Here is a 19,250-nt window from a genome sequence, read left to right as displayed (position 1 = left end):
TCTCTCTAATAAATACAGAAATAAATCTTTAAAAAAATAAAATGGGGGGCGGGTTCTCAGGGCACTTGGCTGGCTCAGTCAGTGGAGCATGTGACGATCTCGGGGTTGTGAGTTCAGGCCCCACGTTGGGTGTGGGGAGTCCTTAAAAATAAAAATAAATTGAAAAACAAAGAGGGGGAAGTCCTAAGAACTGAGCCTATTTCTGAACTCCATGACTGCCCCCTCCGCCCGCCCGAATACCCTCTTGTCCTGCCTGCCCCCATTCCTTCCTGATCCCATGAGCTTGTGTTTGGTTCTTCCTTGGGAGTCCCCAAAACCGCAGCTGTTCACCGCCCCGAAACTTAGCGCCTATTGTCGGTGCCTGTTCTTTTATGGGCCACCGTGCGGATTTGTCAAAATACATGTCACACTGACGACGTGTAGTGTTGGCAAGGCCGCGGCCAAGCAGGTGTGCTCACACCGGCTGGTGGGAGGCAGCCGCTCTGGAAACCAGTTTGGCGGTTTCCTTGAGAGTCCAGACGTGTTGCACCACAGGGCCCAGAAACTCGGCTCCCAGGTACCCCAAGGGAAACGAGCCTGTTTCTACACAAGGGGCTGCAACGAGCATGCTCAGAGCAGCTTTATTCACAAAAGCCAGAGACTGGAAGCAACCCAAATACCCACCAGGGATGAAGCGCCATGAGACCATAGCACGTGACTCCATTAGGTGAACCGTCCAAGGCCCAGAACAGGCCATTCAGCCCAGAGAGCGGTCAGGGGTCGCCGGAGCTGGGGGCACAGCAGTGGCCCCTAACAGGTATGACTGGCAGGGGGGGCGGGGGGCGGGACACGGAAACACTCTAAAACTGGATTGTGATGATGGTTGCACAACTCAGTAAATTTGCTAAAACGTGCGCTGTGGGGTCTCATGGGTGGGCCTTAGGGCGCATGCTCCAGTGGTGCTCCCGCGGGGCAGCTAAGGGCACTGCCCCCCTGGCCATGTTTGTTTCTGAATAGCTTGCTCCTGAGCCACGAGGGGAACCCCCAGGGGAACCCCCAGGGCACCCAGCCAAGGGCGTGGTAGCTTTGGGGGCAGGAAATGGATTCCCGGTCCCTTTCCTGAGGGATGTGAGAGCAAGGGGGACACTTTCACAAGCCACCCGGGGGAGGGCCACGGCAGCTCAAATGCACCCACATGGTTTCCAGGAAAATGGGGTTCTCTGCTGCAAACGCAGCCCAGATGAGAGGCCCCAATGGGGTCCTGCGCTCCCTGCCTGAATGATGGCACAGCCCGTAGGACTCCACGCGGCAATGCCTGCGTCCTCGCCCGGCCCCGCTCCACCTGTTGCCCATTCCCTTCCCGCGTTGCCCGGTCCCCTCCCCAGTTGCAGAGGGGCCCTCTAGGGGCTGTGCAGGGGTCAGGGTGCTGAGTGCTGCTGAGGCTGCTCCTGTCCGGCCCAGAGCGTGACACAGTGGGCGTGCCCAGGCCTCAGGGACACAGCTCCAGGCAGCTGCAGTTCGCCCGCTGCACGAATCCGCCTACCCACTGGGCATCGGCCAGTGTCAGGATGGCGCCCCCCGGGACCTCCCTCCCAGTGGCAAGTTTTGCGACCTCCCCAGGGACCAGTGCCCGGTCCCATATGGCCAGGCCTGCCATGCTCCCCACAAAGGCCTCAGAGCTGTCAAAGCCGCCCCCCATGCTGTCTTGCTCCTGGCCCAGCACAAGGGACCCTCCTGGAGGGATCTCGTAGCCCTCCCTGAAGCGGGAGCCCGTGGCCACTAGCCTGCGGTCCACGTGGACCCAGTACCTGCCCAGTGTGGATGTCCAGATGATACACACGTGGTGCCACCGGCCGTCCAGCAGCGGCTGCAGGGGCAGCTCCCTGAAGGCTGGGTCTCCAATCACAAAGTGGACGGAGCCAGGGACCAGGGAGTCCCTGCCGTGCAGCACGAGCTTGTTGTCATTCTCCTCGGTGGCATAGGAGAGCAGGGTGCCCAAGTGGCCTGAGGCCATGCGCACCCAGCTGCACACAGACAGGGCTCGCAGGCCTGAGGCGAAGCCGGGGCTGAGGAAGGCGACGTTCTGGGTGGAGGCATTCGGGAAGACCAGCACAGGGCCCACGTCACAGGCTGCAACAGAGGGGACAGTTGGCCCGGCACTATGCAGAGGCACGAGCGTCCACGCCGCAGGACTGCCCTTGCTCTGGGCCGTGGGCTTCAGAGCCCGTGGCTGACCTGCATCAGCACGGAGCGTGGGGCTGGCCGTGCAGGGTCCCCACGGTCCTTGCTGCACCATCAGCCCATCTTCCGGGTGGGAAGACTGGGAGCCAGGGCAGTCTTATAGCCTCGGCGGGAGCGAGCCTCTGTGAGAAGCCCCACAAGCTTGCAGGCCCCAAACCACACAAGTACAGTATCTCCTGTTCCTGGAGGTCTGAAGGCAGACACGGGGCCCCTGAGTAAAATCACGGGGCAGGCAGGGCTGGTTCCCTCCCGAGGGCCCAGGGAGAATCCTTCCCTCCCTTCCACCTTCCACAGACACCCTCGCTCCGTGGCTCACAGCCCCTCCTGCATCTTCAAAGCACATCCCTCTCCCTCCATCCCTGGGCACAGCTCCTCGGACCCTGACTTCCCTGCCTCTTCTACAAGGACCCCGGTGTTAATCCCAGATCCCCTCCCATCTCAGCATCTGTGCTCGTGGCTGGAGAGTCCTCTTGCCATGTGAGGGTACCCACAGGGTCCAGGGATCAGGATGTGGATGTCTTTGGGGCCAGCCCTCTCCAGGTCTGCCTGACAGAGGGTCCATGGGCTGGGGGGCCTGGGGGTGCTGCACCTGGTCCCAGGTTCCGAGTGGCAGGCTGGGGACCTACATTTCTAACCCACTTGCCCACTGGACTCAAGGATGGAGGGTGTTCTGTGGGCAGCCCCCAGCCCCTGTCTTCACCTCAGGGACCCCTGTCCTAATGCAGGGCAGGGGGCACCTGCAGGGGCTCCACTGGTTGAGCATCCAGCTCTTGTTTCAGCTCAGGTCATGATCTCAGGGTCATGGGATCGAGCCCCATGTCGGGCTCAGTGCTCAGCGGGAAACCTGCTTGAGATTCTCTCTCCCTTTGCCCCTTCCCCCTGCTTGCTTTCTTTCTCTCTCTAAAATGATGATGATGGTGATGATGATGATGATGATATGATGATAACGTAGGGCAGATGCTACCAGAGATAATCAACCAACCCCCCCTTGAAGACATCTAGAAATATCTGTAGTTCTGGTTGAGCTTTGGGGACCCCCAAGGAGCAAGACAGCATGGGTTGAGCTTTGGGGACCCCCAAATCTTTCCTGGGATCCTGGGAGCCCTGGTGGTTCCTCACAGGCCAGCTGGTCAGCCCTGCCTCACTGGTGAGGCCACCAGAGCCACCCGGGTGGAGGGAAACCATTCTTCAGATTAGTGGGGCCCTAGAGCTGCTGAGCCAGACACAGAAGCAACCTAGTTAAAACGCAGGTTAAAGATGGATTGGCCTTGCGCGCATAGAGGCAGGGGCTGCTGCTAAACCCCCACCGCACTGGGGACACCCACACTGGCCCCAAATGTCAGGAGGGCTGCAGCCAGAGACCCTGTCCTGGGAGATCCGAGATGGCAAAGCAGAGTCAGCTTCGCAGCGGGGCCTCCACTCTCGGCACAAGCCCCACGGGGTGCGGCTGAGGTCCAGGCCTGCCTGGGAGGCTCGTGCTGGTGACAGTTGAGGATGTAGTAATATCCCGCCAGTCCTGATGCGAGTGACCACCAAGTCGGAGGGGTCATCTACTGCCCCGCCCCTGCGGCACCTCAGCCGTATGCACACATCCACTCCCAATGCCAGGCCATGACCTGCATGGCCCCTCTTCCTTCTGGGGGTACATGGGGCTGTGAAGCCAGCGTCCTCTCCACACAGCTCCAGGGGGAAGGCTGTTCAGAGGGGAGCGGAGGCCCAAGGAGACCCGAATGGGGAGAGGGGAGGCCAACGGGGTAAGGGCAGGCCGTGGTACTTACTCTCTCCTGGGCTCTCGGGGGGCCATGCCCACTGGCTGCTTGGGCCAGGAGGTGCCCGTGTCCCCTGCGGATGGCCAGCAAAGTCCTGGGGTGGGTCCCCAGTCGCAGGTGAAGCTCTGAGCACCTGCCTTCCCCTCTGCAGCCTTGGGGAGCTGGGGCTTGGGTGCCCAGGCAGGGTGGGGGGCTGTGCTGGGGTCAGCCCCGGGGCAACAGTGCCAGGGCCAGCCACCTGCAGCTGCCCCTCGAGAGCAGCCAGCCTGGCACCCTGGCCCTGCACAAGGTGTGTGAGGCGAGCCAGCGCGTCCTGCAGGGCCCTCAGGTCCAGAGCCAGGCTGGAGAGGGCATCCCTCTGTGCTTCCCGCTCCTTCCCCTCCTGGGTACGCTGCCTGTCCCTCTCACTCAGGGCAGCACCCAAGGCCAGCAGCCTAGAGTCCACCTTCCGGCTTCTGCGCCGTGTCTTCTGCATCCAGGTCTTGAGGTGGCTCAGGTCACTCTGCAGGGTGGCCTGCGACTGGTTCACCGCCAGAGCCACCGCTTGGGTGTCCTGGGCCAGGCTCTGGAACCGAGTGTCAATGTTGTAGGACAGGTTGTAGTTACTGGCAAGGCCTTGCAGGTGTGTTAAGGTCACCTCTTGGAACCTCCGGAACTGTAGAGAGGAGACACAGCAGGCACAGGGGCTGAAGGCTGGGGAGGACACAGGACAAGCCTTCCTGCCCATGCACCGGCCGTGATCCCCATGGATTTGACCTGCAGGCAGCTGCGTGAGGGCCAGGCCCATTACCACAACCAGCCCACGGTGGCCTTGCTCAGAGATGTGGGCGAAGAACCCAAGGTCCCTGGGCTGCACTCTGTGGGCTGAGGGCTTGTGGCACCCCCTGCCCCCCGCCACGGCCTCACCTGTGACCCTCGCCCCTGAGTGGATGTAGGGCAGGGTGGGCTCTGTGAGTGGTTTGTGGGGATCAAAGCGGGGAGTGCCTGCAGAGAGCCTGAGGCCTCCCACCCCACGCCCAGCACACCCAGTACCCCTCCGGGGCACTCCGCGGCCCTTCCACCCCGCCTCCCAGCCAGTCCTCACTGTCAGTTGGTTTGACTTCATAGCAGAGCCCAGCTGGCTGCCAACTGTAGGTGACAGTAGCGTCACCCCACACTTCATGTTTGTGTCCCCAGAGCGTGGGCGCTCATCACGCCGTTTCTGCATGGGCTGTCGAATTTAACACACGCAACTGCCCCGAGTGGCGGGTATACTCACCTGCTCTTCTAGCCTTCGGAGCCTCTCGAAAAATGGTTTTCTCTGCCCTGCAGGGCTGGCTTCCTGTGACAAAGCCCCATGCAGATATACAGGCGCGAAAATAAGGAAGAAACACAGGGTCTTCCTCCGCGGGCAGCCCATCCTGAGGACGCACGGAGAGCGGCCCCGACGGCAGGAGAAGGCAGCTTGCTTTGCGCCGCTCCCCCCCCCTCCCCCGCTAGCCAGTGGACCTTTCCCTCTTCCACACTGGCTGGGACTCAGGTACTTCCTGCCACCTTAATGAAAAGCATTCGCTTTCCAGCCAGTGAGCTCTGCAGAGATGGAGGTTCCCAAGGACACAAGCTTAAAACAGATGCAAACAGTTTCTCTGGAAAATAGTTCTTCTGAGTGTGAGCCTTGGTCTGGCTGGCTCAGAGGCAGAAGGAGGTGATTGCTTTAGCAGGGGCACATGGACTCATGCTCCCACCAGACAGAAGTTGAAGCTGGACAGGGCCGGGTCAGGGCCAAGGAGCCCCCAGAGCCAAGTGTGCCGTGGGGCCCAGGGTGCGGGCCATGCACATAGGGTCCTGTGAGGCCCATCCCTCTCCCTTTGATATGGCAAGGGAAATGGGGTTGGGAGCCACCTTAATTTACTTTGAGGTATAGGTTGTATGATGGGCTGAATGGTGGTCCCTGAAATGGTAGGTCCAAATCCCAACTCTGTGAATTCCTCTGTACTTGTGAATGTAAGCTTATTTGGGAAAAAAGGGCTCTTGCAAATATCATTAAGGATCTTGAGATGAGACCATGCTGAGTTTGGGTGTCCTTACAAAAGACAGAAGAGCAGAGGCACAGGGGAGAAGGCCGTGGGAAGACAGGCAGAGGCCAGGGTCATGTGGTGCAGAGAAAGCCAGAAGCTGGAGGAGGCAGGAAGTGTCCTCCCCTGGGGCCTTGGGGAGTGGGTGGCCCTGGGACACCCAGCAGTCACTGGTTATAGCAGTGGCTGTGCACAGTCTTGAATGGCTCCTCTTCTCCCAGGTGTGACTCCAGCAACAGCAAAAGGACAAAGGTGAAGGGACCCAGGGCCAAGGAGAACTCAAGGGGAGGGAGACAGCATTGAATGCACGGATCCAATGTGGCCCGGGAGAGTGACAGGTCAAGGGCAGGGCAGGTGGAGGTGCAGAGAGAGCCTCCCCACCTGCAGGGGCAGGATGTGTGTCAGTGTCCCCAGGCCACAACCAATGACCCGTAACCAGTACAGGTCCAAGGTCAGGGTGTCCCAGGGCCCCGCTTCTCCTCAAGGCTCTGAATAAGGATTTTCCAAACAAATAAATAATTAGGGGCTTCTGGGTGGCTTAGAGGGTTAAGCATCTGGCTTTGTGTTCTGCTCAGGTCATGATCCTAGGGTCCTGGGATTGAGCCTGGCGTCGGGCTCCTGCTCTACGGGCAGCGTGTGTCTCCCTCTCCCTCTGCTACTCCGTTTGTTCTCTTTCTCTCAAACAAATAAACAAAATCTTTTTATTTTATTTTATTTTATTTTATTTTTTTTCAAATAAACAAAATCTTAAAAGAAAATAATTAAATCAGGAAAGCTGAAAGGCAAGATTTAAGCAATTGCCCAGAAAGCAGGGCAAAAAGACAGAGAGATGGAAAAAAAGAGAGAGAGAGAAAGTATAGCCTTCAAGGGGAATCCAATGAAGAGCAAGCACAGAGTGAGAGAAGAGAAAACGGGAAGGTAGTCTGGGAAGGGTTCCCGGCCGAGGGCATCAGTCTCAAGACGGTGTGCCAGAGAGGGCCACTTGTCATGTGTCAGAACCCCATGGCTGAGGAGTCTCCAAGTGTCGGTGGAGGAAGTGGAGGAAGAACTGGGTCACACGGAACGACTGGAGACTCTCCTCCCAGAACTGAGTGCTGGCTGCCAAATACAGGAGCAAACCTCAACGTCTCCGAGTGAAAATTATTATCACTTAAAATTGTTTGTCTAGCTCAAATGTGAAGCTGCCTGGAGCAAACAACAAAGGCACTTTTCGGACACCTAAAGGCTTTGGGGGTGTGTCTCCCATGCTTCAACACAGGGATCCAGGCCCAACGGAGCTGCTGTCCGGGCTCCAGAGCCGGGCTCCAATCCAGGAGCTGACTCGGGGGGATTCCCAGAGGCCCAGGAGGGCATCGTCCTCCCCGCGACCCGTCGCAGCCCACACCCACTCCGCAGGGGCGGCCTGCCTGGCCCAGCCCTGCCCTGCACCTTTGCCCCCGCCCCTGCTCCCTTCCTCCCGCCTGCACGCCTGGCGCAACGTCCAAATCGGAGCTCCTCATTCTGCTTACATTTTTAAAAAAGATTCTATTTATTTATTCATTTGAGAGAAAGAGAGAGAGCGAGCGAGAACGCGCGAGCGCACGGGATCGGAGAGGGAGACCAGGGGAAGACGGAGCGTCTCCAGGGGGCTCCCGGCCAGCGCGGGGCCCCCCCGGACCCCCCCAGCGCCCCGAGGCCGTGACCCGAGCCTCAACAGCCGGAGCCGCAGGCTCCCCTGCCTAACGCCCCTGCCGACTTCGCGGACGGACGGCGCCTGTTCTTCATGCGAGCCCTTGACCCGCAAGCGGGGGCCTGGAGAGGCTGGCTGTACGCAGCAGGCATTTAAGGAGTGCGCGCGGAGGGAACGCATCTTCCCAGACTTCCCCGGGGGGCAGCCGAGGCGGGACCGGCGCCTCGCTGCGAGGCCTTCCCGGGCCGCCCGCGGCGCTGCTGCCCCCGCGCGGCCGCCGGGACCCGGAGCTGCGCTCGGAAAGCGGCCACCTGCTGCGGGGAACCCTTGCCTTGGCGGCCCCGCCCACCCGAGGTCCCGCCCCGCCGCGCTCGGCGCAGGCGCAGTCACGGCCACCCGCCCCACGCCTCTTCCGGGTCCCGGGCTTCGCGGCAGATTCGTCGCGATGTGCCCGCGGGCACCGGCCTCACGGACTCGAAAAAATTCAGCGGCAGCTCTGCCAGCGCATGGGAAGCTCGTGCCCCGAGGTCTCACAGCCTAGGCCACGAACCGCGTGCAGAACTGGGCCTCGGCGGCCGTGCCGAATCAGCGGAGGGATAGCAGCGGCGGGGCGGCCGGGAGCGCGCGGGGAGACTCCGGGACCCAGCGGGTGCGCGCCTCCCCGAGACCCCCGGGCGCCCCTTAGGCCCCCCCAGGCCCCCCCAGGCACCCGCCCGTCCCTGAGGCCCCCCTCCCGGCCTCGAGGTCCCCCGCCCGCCCCGAGGTCCCCCTCCCGCCCCGGAGGCCCCCCTCCCGTCCCCCAGGTCCCCCCCCCCCACGCCCCTGATGCAGCCTTAGCTAGTGGCCGGGTGCGCGGACAGACCACCTACCTAGTGGTACTGAACCCCGCAGAGGGGCCTGACCAGAAATACTGCAGATGACACGGGTTCCTGGGAGAGAAGCTAGGATGCGGGGGTCCAGGGTCCCCGGCCTTAGCGCCACCGACGCAGGAGTTAGGATAATCCCCTGTGGTGGGTGCTGTCCTGCACATAGGGGACGTTGACCAGCATCCTGGGCCTCTCCCACCCCCTCACTAGATGCCAGCAGCACCCCAGCTGTGACCCTGAGGTCCAGTGGACCTACTGTAGAGGGTACCAGAAGGGCCCTGAGCTGGGAACCAACTCTTGGTAGAAATGGCTGGTGCTGGCAGGGGAGGATCCTGCGGGTGCAGAGAGATGGGGTCCCTAGCCACCTAACAAGAGGGGCCAGGGGGTGGGGGTTCTGAGAGAATGTGGAACCCACGTCTAGTCTGACAGCGGGTCCCGCGTGGTTGCCAGGGGCTCCGTGGCCGTCTCACCTGAGTCTCCCATGGACTCCAGGATGGACCCAGCTGTCTCTGCAGTCCGGCTCACCGTCCGGGAAGCAGTTCACACTCTTTCCTCCTCCGAGGATGGCGACCGCATCCTTTCCACGCTGGGGTCCCTGAAGCGGTATCTCGGTGGAGCGGAGAACCCGGCCCTTCCCGGGGAGCAGGAGGAGTTTGCCAGGATGCACTTCTCAGCCCTGCTCCGGTGTCTGGTGGGCAGGCTGAGCCCCGCCTGGCTGGAGCTCCTGCCGGGCGGCCAGCTGGAGGCACCATGGGCCAGCTTCTTTCTGGAGGGCCCTGCGGACCAAGCCTTCCTGGTGCTGATGGAGTCCATCGAGGGCATGGCTGGGTGAGTGGGGCTCGGTCTGATTATGTGGTCACTTGTGATGCAAAGGATTGCGGGCCCACAGGTTCTCCAGTAGCTGCGGGAATTCGGTGTCCTGAAAGGTTGAGAGTAGGACTTGCCCCTGGCGGAGCACTGGAGAATTTAAAGGGGGTTGTGTTAATCTCCTTGGCAATGAAGAGGCCCTTGCCCTGGGTCCTGCCCCGTCGGTGAAGGGAGGGAGCAGGAGCGTTCCCATCCCGGTGGCTTAGGCCGTGGGCCTTGCCGTCCTCTTGGGGCCCCTTCCTTCCCTCCCTTCCCTCCGTGCCTCTCTGCTGTGCAGTGAGCCACCTGGCCCTGCAGCAAACTCATGGGGACACCTTCCTCGAGGCAGTTCCCAGACACTGCGTCGTGCGGGGCTGCACGTGGCCCCGGGTCGTGGCACAGCTGGGTTGCGGTTGCTGAGATACACGCAGAGCTGGTGTGGAGCGGGAGACGGGACTGGCTGGCTGCCAGGGGGATTTAACCATCGGTTTTAGGTGCGGGGTGAGCTGTGGGTCGCGGGCTCCCGGCTCCCGCATGACGCCTGCTCTTGCTTCAGCCCGAGCTTCCGTCTGATGAAGATGGTGCAGCTGCTGGCCCAGTTCCTGGGCGCCGGCAGGGTGGCCGCCGTGATGGAGAGCCAGTGTTGGCAGCTGGCCGAGCCGGCCTTCCCGCTGCTCCAGGAGACGCTCCTCGCCAAGCTGGTGGGCCTGCCCGACCACCTGGGCAACCGCCTGCAGCGGGAGAACCTGGCTGCCTTCCTTCCGCAGAACTACTTCCCTCTACTCGGCGAGGAGCTCCTGCGGGTGCTGCAGGCCGTGGTGGACTCTCTGCGAGGTGTGGGGCCCTCTGCGCTGTCCTCAAGCCCTCTTCTCTGGCCACTGCCCCCCCCTCCCCCCCCCCCGGCTTCTCACAGCCTCTGGAGAAGGGATTCTCTGGGTGATGCCATTGGCAGGTCTGCGGGCTGGTAGGGACCTGTACTGGTCACAGTGGCTGAGCGTCACCCACTTCTTGGCTCTTGACCTTGGAGATGGAGATGACCTTGATTCCTTTAGCTCCTGGTTGGGCTGCTGGTGAAGCCGACCCGGTGGGGCTGCTCACTGCCAGGCCACTCACCGCGCTCAGTCTCCGCCACCCCGGGTGGGCCCTGGTGTCTGGACCGCCTGCTCTCCCGCCGTGGGGTGAGCACAGGGTCTTGCCCCTGTGTGTCCAGCGCCCCAGCAGCTGAGGCTGTGCAGTGGGTGCCATGCGCGGGCGCTCCTTGAGGCCCTTCAGTTGTGCTCATGTGGCCCCCGTGGCTACCCCGCGAGGGAGGCCTTGCCACTGTACCGGGTGAGGGAGCAGGTTGAGGCAAGGCACGCCTGTGTCTGCTGAGCCCACGGGGTCTGTCTCGGCTTAGCCGGGCCGCCCCACTTCCTCGTCTGTGCAGGGAGAGGCCCCCAGCATGTTCTGAATGAGTCGAGAGCAGATCTAGACCACATGTGCTTCCGTTGGGCGGCTGCATCCTCGTCCTTGTAGGACTTCGGATGCCCCCTCTTTAGGTGGCAGATGCTGTGTTTGCATCATGCACGTCCTGTCTCATGCTGGGCACCGTCCTCCTGGCGCTTCTGGTGGAGCTGGTGCTCCCATCCTCACGTGTCCCCATGCCCTGTCGCTCCCTGCGGGTGGCTCAGACGCCTGCCACCCGCACCATGTGGCTGACTGCTTGGGCCACCCCTCGGTGCCTCCTCCTTGTGCCGCCACACTGGGCCCTACTCCGTGGTGATTGGGCGAGCAGGAGGGTGAAAGGCTGTTTGAAATTATGATGGGTGCTTCCGGTTAGAAACAGTGCTACTGGGATTTCAGTTGGAGTTAGATGGAAAGGAGTGGTGTTTTTTTTTCTTTTTTTTTTTTTTTTAAGATTTTATTTATTTATTTATAGAGACACAGAGAGAGAGGCAGAGACACAGGCAGGGGGAGAAGCAGTCTCCATGCAGAGAGCCTGACGTGGGACTCGATCCAGGGTCTCCAGGATCACACCCTGAGCTGCAGGTGGCGCTAAACCGCTGCGCCACCGGGGCTGCCCGGGTGGTGTTTTCATGACACAGAGATGCCCTGTCCAGAAAGGAGGTCTGCTCGCACCTAGTTGGGAGTCGCCTTGTGGCCTTGCCCCTGACTGCCCCCTTTCCTTCTCGTGCCAGATGGCTGGGACTGCTCCATCTCCTTCTTGTCTCAGGTGCTGGGGAAAGCCTGTGTCCACGGGAGACAGAGTGAGTGTTTCCGATCCTGGGAGGAGCCCCCAGTGCTTTCTAGCTGTCTCCCTGTCCTTTGTGTCTGCCATCCTGGTGGGGCGGGAGGATGGTCCCGTCACCTGGGCCTGCACCCCCACCCCCCAGCGTAGACCCTGTGTGCCCTTGGGCCCCCAGCTCAGGCTTCCATGTGCTTCCCCCAGAGGAGATCCTGGGCGTGCTGGTGCCACAGCTGATGGCCCTCACCCAGGGCAACTGCCTCTGGCAGCGGGTCTGTTGGCGCCTGGTGGAGTGTGTGCCCGACCGGGCCATGGAGGCTCTGCTAACCGGACTGGTGGAGGCCGCCTCGGGGTAAGGAGCCAGGAGGGCAGGAGGTGGGGGTTCCAGGGACAGCGAGTCCGAGCTCCCGTGGAGAGGCTGTCTCCTTGGTCGGCCAGGCCAGGGAGGGGAAGTCCGCTGGTGTTGAGGTGCGGGGCTCTTCTGGTTTCCACGTTCACTGGGAAGGAGAATTCAGGTCTGGCTCAGCTGCGGCGCAGGCACTGGGTTCCTGGTGGTTAGCACAGAGCCCGGGGGGTGAGGGCCGGCCTGCTGAGGTCTCTGGAGATCACGCTTTGCTCTCTCTCCTCGACTGTGCCTCACAGGCCTGAAGTCCTCTCCCGGCTGCTGGGGAACCTAGTAATGAAGAGTAAGAAGGCCCGGTTTGTGATGACCCGAAAAATTCTGTTCCTACAGTATCGATACTCGGTGAGAGCGTGGTGAGGGCGAGGGCGAGGGTGAGGGCTGAGGGCGGCCCCAGGGCCTGGGAGACGTGACCATAGCAGGCGGAGCGGAGCTCAGTCGCCCAGGAAACCCTGCTGATCCTCATCCCAGACCCTGCTCTGGGGCCCCCGGCCAGATGGTCCTCGGCCCATGATGTGGCCAGTGGGTGTTGGCTTGGTAGATGGTGACATGGTGCCCGGCTTCTGTCACAGACACCCATGCTACAGAGCCTGCTGGGGTACCTGGCCATGGACAGCCAACGGCGCCCACTCCTCGTACAGGTGAGTGCGGCCCGGCCCACCATCCCTGCCGCTCCCAACACTCCTGCCTGGAACAGAGCCCCTCTCGGGCTGGCCGCGGGCGAGGACGGTGGCGCTGAGGGCCACGCAGTCTCATGCCGTGCTGGGGAGGTCGGTGGAGCTGTCTAACCGGTCCGGGCCGTGCCTCCCACCAGGCGCTGAAGGAGCTCCTGGAGACGTGGGGCAGCAGCAGTGCCATCCGCCACGCGCCTCTGCCTCAGCAGCGCTACGTCAGCAAGGCTGTCCTCATCTGCCTGGCAAACCTGCGGGAGGCAGAGCTCCGGGACAGCCGGGACGGTGAGCAGGACGTGGGCACCTGCCCCATGCCCGCCCTGCCCAGCACGCCCGCAGCACTCAGCCTGTGGGTGTCACTGCTTCTAGAGCTGCTGGCCAGCCTCATGGCGGGAGTGAAGAGTCGCCTGGACAGCAGCCTGCCTGCCGTGCGCCGCCTGGGCATGATTGTGGCCGAAGTAGCCAGTGCCCGGATCCACCCCGAGGGCCCTCCCCTGAGGTTCCAGGTGAACAAGGCCTGCACCCTCAGTGTCTCCCTGCCCGGGGCCCACAAACCTGCATGTTGGCATGGAACTAGCTCTGGTGGCCCCAAGGGGATGGGGTCATAGCCCCTCAGCAGTCCTGAACACATGCCCCCAGGTGGATTCCCTGGGGCATCTGGAAGTGTTCTCTCTGGGCAGGACGTAGACACAGCGGACAGGCGTCCCTTCCTGTCCACCTGCTGAGCCCCTGGGATGTCTCGGGATTCCAGCCCCTCTGGAGGGTGGGCTCCCCTGACCTTGCACATCCAGCGCTGCCTGCTGTTGTGCGGAGACTAGTGAAGTTGTGGGCCATGGTGGAGGCTCTGGGGGCCCTGGGCCTGCCCCCTCATCACTACCCGCGCCAGCTCCAGCCTGTGTGCCTTTCAGTATGAAGATGATGAATTGAGCCGAGAGCTGCTGGCCCTGGTGGCGGCCCAGCCTGTGGCTGACAGCCCCTCGGAAGCGAGGTGAGGGTCCCTAAGCCCCATGGTCCCTGCGCTCTGGGCTCGGGGGGCCGGTCATGGCCCATTTCTGCGCGCATGCTACTCCCTTATCTTATCCTGGGCTCCAGTTGCTGAGACTCGGGTAAAGAAGCATCGGGTGGGGGCAGGGGAAGCACTGCCTGGGGCCAGAAGCTTGTGTGGGGCCTCCCCTAGGGTTTCTTCTTTGTTCTCCAAAGCCCGGCTGTTGCTCCAGTGGCTGCAGAGGCTCCTGACAGAGGGAGCACGGAAGGTGGTGGTGTTCCGGCCCAGGCGGAGGGCGCGGGCTCTGACCTGGACAGGTAGGGGCTGATCTCAGGTGGAAACGGCAGAGGGGGGAGCAGCCCTGGGCTGGCCTCAGAGCCCCACACACGTGAGCATGGGAGTGGACAGCCCACGCTGTCTGGAGGTCGCGGGTCAGCCTTGCAGCCTTGCCGCTCTCCGCGAGCGCCCTGATAGCAAAGTCTGCGGCTCCTGAGGCTTTGGGGACTTGGGGTGAATTCCAGTGAGTCAGGAGCACGGCCCGCCTGTTGCCTGCCCCTGGGTGACGGGCGGGCCCCACGGGCCTCTGCTGCTTCCTCAGTGACGACGACCTTGTCCCCTATGACATGTCCGGGGACCAAGAGCTGAAGAGCAGTAAGGCGCCTGCCTACCTCCGGGACTGTGTGGAAGGTGGGCCCTTTCCCCCACGGGAGCCCCGCCGAGCACCTGCCCTGGGGTGGCTGCACCGCGGGAACGGCCTGTGCCCAGTCCCTGTCCGCCAGCTCTGCCTCGCACGAGGTCAGGGCTGAGGACCAGCGCAGGCCCGTCTGTTCTGTGCAGCCCTGACCTCCTCGGAGGACTGGGAGCGCTGGGAGGCAGCTCTGCAAGCTGTTGAGGGGCTGATCGTCAGGAGCCCAGCCGCCACTCGCGAGGTGAGTGGGGCAGGTGATGTCGAAGAGGGGCATGTGCCTCAGTGGTCGTGTGTCTGGCCAGGAGGCCCATGGCTGGGACGGGGAGGCAGAGGGCTGCGGGGGCCCAGGACAGGCGGGGGCTGAGGCCTCTGACCCCTGCGTGCAGGTGAGCGTGGAGCTGGCCAAGGTGCTGCTGCACCTGGAGGAGAAGACGAGCGTGGTGGGGTTCGAGGTGCTGCGCCAGCGAGCCCTAGTGGCAGTCGTGGTCACAGACCCGGCCCCGGTGAGTCCCCGGGGCAGTGCTATGGTCCTGCCGCCCGGGCAGCGTTTGCGTTGGGGCCCGACCCGAGTGGCGGCTCATAGCAGCCTCTCGCGTGCCTGGCTTAGGTAGCGGAGTATCTGACCTCACAATTCTATGCCATCAACTTCAGCCTCCGGCAGCGCATGGACATCCTGGACGTAAGTGCTCAGGCCCCGTGTCCCACTTGCCAGGCCCAAGCGGCCCTCGTGAGGGGAGGGGAGTGGGTACTTGCCACAAGTCACGTGGTCGGAACCAGAGGCCTCCCCTGGTCCCTTGTTGCTGGACCCAAGGGGCTGGGACTGGCACCTGTCTGGGGCTTTCTTAGCAGTGCATGGGACTCCGTGGAGGCTGCGTCCTTTGCCTCAGACAAAAGGTTTATTAAGACAAATTCTCTTGCCGTACAATTCCCCGTCCATGTGACAGAACGTTATCTGGTTTTACAAACAAAGGACGTTCTAACACTTGCCATGGTGTGGGTGAACCTATCGGACACTGCTCAGTGGGAAAAGCTGTTCACGAGAGGCAGGTCTCTAGGGTCATCAAAATCACAGACAGAAAAAAAAAATTATAAACAGGAAGTAGATGGTGGAGAGGGTGTGTTTCACGGAGACCGTGCTCCAGTTTGGGAGATGGTGGCGATGGCCACGTGATGTGAATGACGTGCTGCGGCTGAGCTGGGCATGTACAACAGTCAGGACGGCAAGTGTGACAGTGTTTGCATCTTATGTGGTGAAACAGGAAGACAGAGATGGCACTGCACAGGTCACCATCTCGGTGCTTGCAGTTCAGTGGCACTTGGTGCCTGGATAGTGTCGTGTGACTACATCCTGTGTCGCCCTCAGAGGAACAGCCCCTGGCACGCGCTCCCGTGCTCTGGCACCTGCAAGCACCAGGCTGCTCTCTGCCACCCTGCCAGTGCTTCCTGCACTTGTTCTGGGCCTGTCCGTGTGCAGCCTGGGTCAGAACTTCATTCCCTTTCTCAGGTGGCTGGGCACCAGGTTGGATGAGGTTCTGGACTAGAAGGGGCTCTGGGTGCAGGAGCAAGGCCGCTGGGCTGTTGCCAGGGAGCACGGCCACGTTCTCTCCTGTCCGCACATGCGTGAAGTGATCCTGTGATGCTTGGAACTGACATTCTGCGTGGTCCCTGAGCGTTCTCCGCGCCGCCTGTGAGGGCTGACTGCCCAGGGAGCGGAGGGCTCAAGGACACTTGGCTTACCCGGAGTGTTAGAAAGTACCATGCCTCCCTAGAGCAGTGACAACGTCCTGGTCATCCCTCTCCTCTAGGTCCTGACCCTGGCGGCCCAGGAGCTGTCTCGGCCGGGGCGCCTCCCCAAGGCTGCCCAGGTCGGCTCCCCGAGTCCCGCCTCCCCGTCCAGCAGCACCGAGGCTCCCGCCTGGCGGGTGGTCGTGGAAGAGCGGATCAGAAACAAGACCCGGCGGTTCTCTCAGGTCAGCCAGGACCCGGTCAGGTCCTCGTGCTCAGTGACCTCTAGCTGCCGCCCACACTGAGCGGGGCCGAGTCGGGACCAGGATGGCGCCCACACTAGGGTCCTTCCTGTGAAGGGGGTTTGGGTACAAACTGAGCGACGGGACAGGTGCCGTGGGGCTTCAAAGTGGAGTGGTTTCAAAACGTGACTGTGCACGTGAGTGTGAAAAAGGCCCTAGAGATTCTTGGTCAGCAAGAAGTGACGGGGTGTGTGCTGTGTCATCAGGGTCCACTCGGGCCAGGCTGTCATGGGGGGGCGGGTGCTGCTCACCCCCAGCGGCGCACAGGACGGCCGGGTGCCCACAGCCGAGTTCCACATGGGGGAGGGCTGGTGCCTGTGAGCACCGTATGTTTGCAGGGCTCTGCCCGGCGGGGACCGGATGCTGGCCCCAACGAATTCAGCTTGGTAGCTGGCTGGTTCTTCTTCCCCCTCATTCAGCACTTTGACAGGTGAGCGGGAGGCCTGCACATCCCTGCAGACGAGCGGCTTCCCGGGGTGGGGTCTGCGGTCCCAGCAGCAGGTCACAATCTGGGTGGTGGCCCTCTAAAGCTTAAATGGTGAAGTGAGGGTGTCCGGAGCCGCAGCCTGTCACAGGTGGTGGGTTCTGGCTGGCGGGCAGGAGCCACGCTGCGTCTGTCCAACACCTCACGTGGCTCTGGGTGCTGCCCGGGGACAGGCAGTGAGGAGCATCCGGGTACTGGGTGTCCCTTGGTGGCCCAGGTCTTGGGAGCCAGCTCCGAGGGCCCAGCCTGCACATTATAGGATTCTGTTTTAGGCCTCTGGTGACCTTTGACCTTTTGGGAGAGGACCAACTGGTCCTTGGGAGATTGGCCCACACTTTAGGAGCCATGATGTACCTGGCTGTGAACACCACGGTGAGTTGGAAGTGGCAGCTTCACCTGGGACGCAGCACAGGCTCCAGGGTGGGCATCTCTGGGTGCCACGACCCCTGCCCATGGCCTCTGCTGTTTCAGGTGGCTGTGCCCATGGGCAAGGCCCTCTTGGAATTTGTGTGGACCCTTCGTTTCCACGGTGATGCGTGAGTGGCTGTGGGGCTGAGGGCAGTGGTCCCATATGGACAGAGATGGGGTTCCAAATCCTGCTGTGATGTGGATAGCAGAGGCGGGGGCGATCCTAGCTTGGCCTGGCACTTTGTGAGCGGGAAGGGGAGGGTGGGGTTGGGCGTGCTTTGGTGGCCTGTGGGTCTGCCGTAACCCTGAGCAGATGTGGGGTCTCTGTGGCCCGGGGCTCCATCAGGACTCGGCCTTCCTGCCTTCAGCTACGTGCGCCAAGGCCTGTTGTCTGCGGTCTCCGCTGTCCTGCTCAGCGTTCCGACTGCTCGGCTGCTGACTGACCTGCCAGACGAGCTGCTGGAAGCTGGGCCCTGGCTGGCGGGTAAACACCGGGCCCCCAGCTGCGTTGGCGAGGCGGGCGGGAGGAGGCTGGTGCGGCCCGGAGCGTCGTCATGGGCCAGGGCATGGGGATGGCAGAGGCCTTGGGGCTGTCCCGTCGCTCGTCTGCGCACGAAGCGGCCCCTGGCAGGGGATGGGGACATGGCTGTTACTGGGTTGCTTTGGGGGGTTGTGCGGGGGGGGGGGGGGCCCAAGGGAAGGCGTTCTGAGGTGGGGGATGAGGTCTGTATTTGTGGAAAATTCCAACACTTCGTCACGGTTTCAAGAACCATACAGTGAGCACCATGGAATCAGGTCGGCCAGTGAGTGTTCTGACACTTTCCCCCGTCAACATTCTTGGAGCCAGCGTGACCTCCCGTCTGCAGGCACTGGAGTTGTCCAGAGCAGCGCACGCATTTCCACCCCCCGGGCTCATGGCCGGGACTCTAGGGTCTGACCTGCTGCCCCATGTGGATGCCCAGGGTCTGATGAGGGCCTATTTCTGTCTTTTCTACCGGACCTGGGTCCAGGCAGGGCCCCTCCAGTGCGGGCCGTCCCGGGCCCCTTTTGTCATGTTGGTGGGTTTGCAGAGCACCCTTCAGTGGGGCTCTGATCACGTGTCAGGACGGCTGTGGGCAGTGCTGCCAGGTGTGTGGTGGCGTCCTGCGTCCTGGGACAGGTCGCACTGTCCTGGGCACATGTGCCCTCCCCATGGAGACAGTGGGTCTCTTCCATCCCACTGCCACCATCGCTGCAGTGGGAGCGGGACGTTGCCCCCGCACAGGGACAGAGTAAAGCCCTTTGCTTCCATGGGGAGGGGGTGGGGGTCGCCGGGCCACGCGGGGCCCCATGAACTTGTGCAGGAAGACTTCCCTGAGGAAACCGCAGACGGCAGGCCTGCCCAGCCGTGTGACACTGCTGCGGCCCACTTTCTTTTCATCTTTGGCAGATGTGGCGGAGCAGGACTCCGACGAGGACTGCAGGGTGTTGGCTGTGAAAGCATTGCTGCTCCTGGAGAAGCTCAAAGACACACTCCTCCCGCTGACGCCTCCTTAGCCTGAGTGCTCCAGCAGTGGTCCACGCCAGGGCCTCCGGCACTGCCCCGCGGACACGGCATCCCCGGAGGGAGGAGCTGCTGGGGCCCCTGTGGGCTGATTCTCCGCCTGTCCCCAAGCCCCTTCCTCACCCAAATGCAGGAGACTTTTAAAAAAATAAAAAAGGAGAAGAAAAAGGAGCTGCAGGTGCTCAACCCCATGCCTCAGGGCTCTGAGCTGCTCGGCACGGTCCGCAGGGACACAGGTGCTGGAGGCTGCTGGGAGGCACTGGGGTGGGAAGGTCCCACCTGGCTCTGACCTGCCACAAGGCTGGCCCTTCAGTGGGAGCTGGTGACACTGCTGCGAGAGGCTGCCTTGTGAAGGCCCTGGCCCCCGACTGGTCACCATGTCACCTGGGCAGAACC

General features: G+C 62.3%; 2 protein-coding genes across 4 annotated transcripts; one reads left to right on the top strand and one right to left on the bottom strand.

Annotated features, from left to right (window-relative positions):
- Window positions 1-613: 613 nt before the first annotated feature.
- PTX4 (pentraxin 4) lies at window positions 614-6,024 on the bottom strand. The gene is made up of 3 exons (XM_038540830.1): window positions 5,248-6,024; window positions 3,999-4,644; window positions 614-2,109 (listed from the first exon to the last, which is right to left on the bottom strand). The coding sequence occupies exons 1-3, from the start codon at window positions 5,386-5,388 to the stop codon at window positions 1,469-1,471; spliced, it is 1,428 nt and encodes a 475-aa protein (XP_038396758.1). The 5' UTR covers window positions 5,389-6,024; the 3' UTR covers window positions 614-1,468.
- Window positions 6,025-8,100: 2,076 nt separating this feature from the next.
- Window positions 8,101-19,025, top strand: TELO2 (telomere maintenance 2). Of its 3 annotated transcripts, none has more exons than XM_038540828.1 (21): window positions 8,101-8,361; window positions 9,029-9,406; window positions 9,981-10,258; window positions 11,602-11,670; window positions 11,853-12,000; window positions 12,291-12,393; window positions 12,621-12,689; window positions 12,863-13,004; window positions 13,089-13,225; window positions 13,628-13,707; window positions 13,920-14,021; window positions 14,303-14,391; window positions 14,542-14,633; window positions 14,779-14,895; window positions 15,000-15,071; window positions 16,198-16,362; window positions 16,839-16,849; window positions 17,176-17,275; window positions 17,375-17,439; window positions 17,680-17,795; window positions 18,741-19,025. In XM_038540828.1, the coding sequence occupies exons 1-21, from the start codon at window positions 8,219-8,221 to the stop codon at window positions 18,845-18,847; spliced, it is 2,583 nt and encodes an 860-aa protein (XP_038396756.1). In that variant the 5' UTR covers window positions 8,101-8,218; the 3' UTR covers window positions 18,848-19,025. The 3 variants fall into 3 exon arrangements, with proteins under 3 accessions (XP_038396756.1, XP_038396755.1, XP_038396754.1); XM_038540827.1 differs by having other exon boundaries at window positions 8,103-8,361; window positions 9,071-9,406; window positions 16,758-16,849; XM_038540826.1 differs by having other exon boundaries at window positions 8,103-8,361; window positions 16,758-16,849.
- The last annotated feature ends 225 nt before the right edge of the window (window positions 19,026-19,250 follow it).

This window comes from Canis lupus, chromosome 6, assembly GCF_011100685.1.
Source record: "Canis lupus familiaris isolate Mischka breed German Shepherd chromosome 6, alternate assembly UU_Cfam_GSD_1.0, whole genome shotgun sequence".
In the NCBI taxonomy this organism is placed as follows: Eukaryota; Metazoa; Chordata; class Mammalia; order Carnivora; family Canidae; genus Canis; species Canis lupus.
The sequence above is the reverse complement of the archived record's forward strand: the minus strand, read 5'-3'. Positions and strand labels throughout refer to the sequence as shown.

Coding starts and splice junctions, on each gene's coding strand:
- PTX4 (XM_038540830.1), bottom strand. CDS start 5,388: ATGGGCTGCCCGCGGAGGAAGACCCTGTGTTTCTTCCTTATTTTCGCG. Junction 4,645..5,247: donor TCCGAAGGCTAGAAGAGCAG/GTGAGTATACCC, acceptor TCCTCTCTACAG/TTCCGGAGGTTCCAAGAGGT. Junction 2,110..3,998: donor CCCCGAGAGCCCAGGAGAGA/GTAAGTACCACG, acceptor CCTCTGTTGCAG/CCTGTGACGTGGGCCCTGTG.
- TELO2 (XM_038540826.1), top strand. CDS start 8,219: ATGGGAAGCTCGTGCCCCGAGGTCTCACAGCCTAGGCCACGAACCGCG. Junction 13,005..13,088: donor GCTCCGGGACAGCCGGGACG/GTGAGCAGGACG, acceptor CACTGCTTCTAG/AGCTGCTGGCCAGCCTCATG. Junction 14,022..14,302: donor GCGGGCTCTGACCTGGACAG/GTAGGGGCTGAT, acceptor CTGCTTCCTCAG/TGACGACGACCTTGTCCCCT.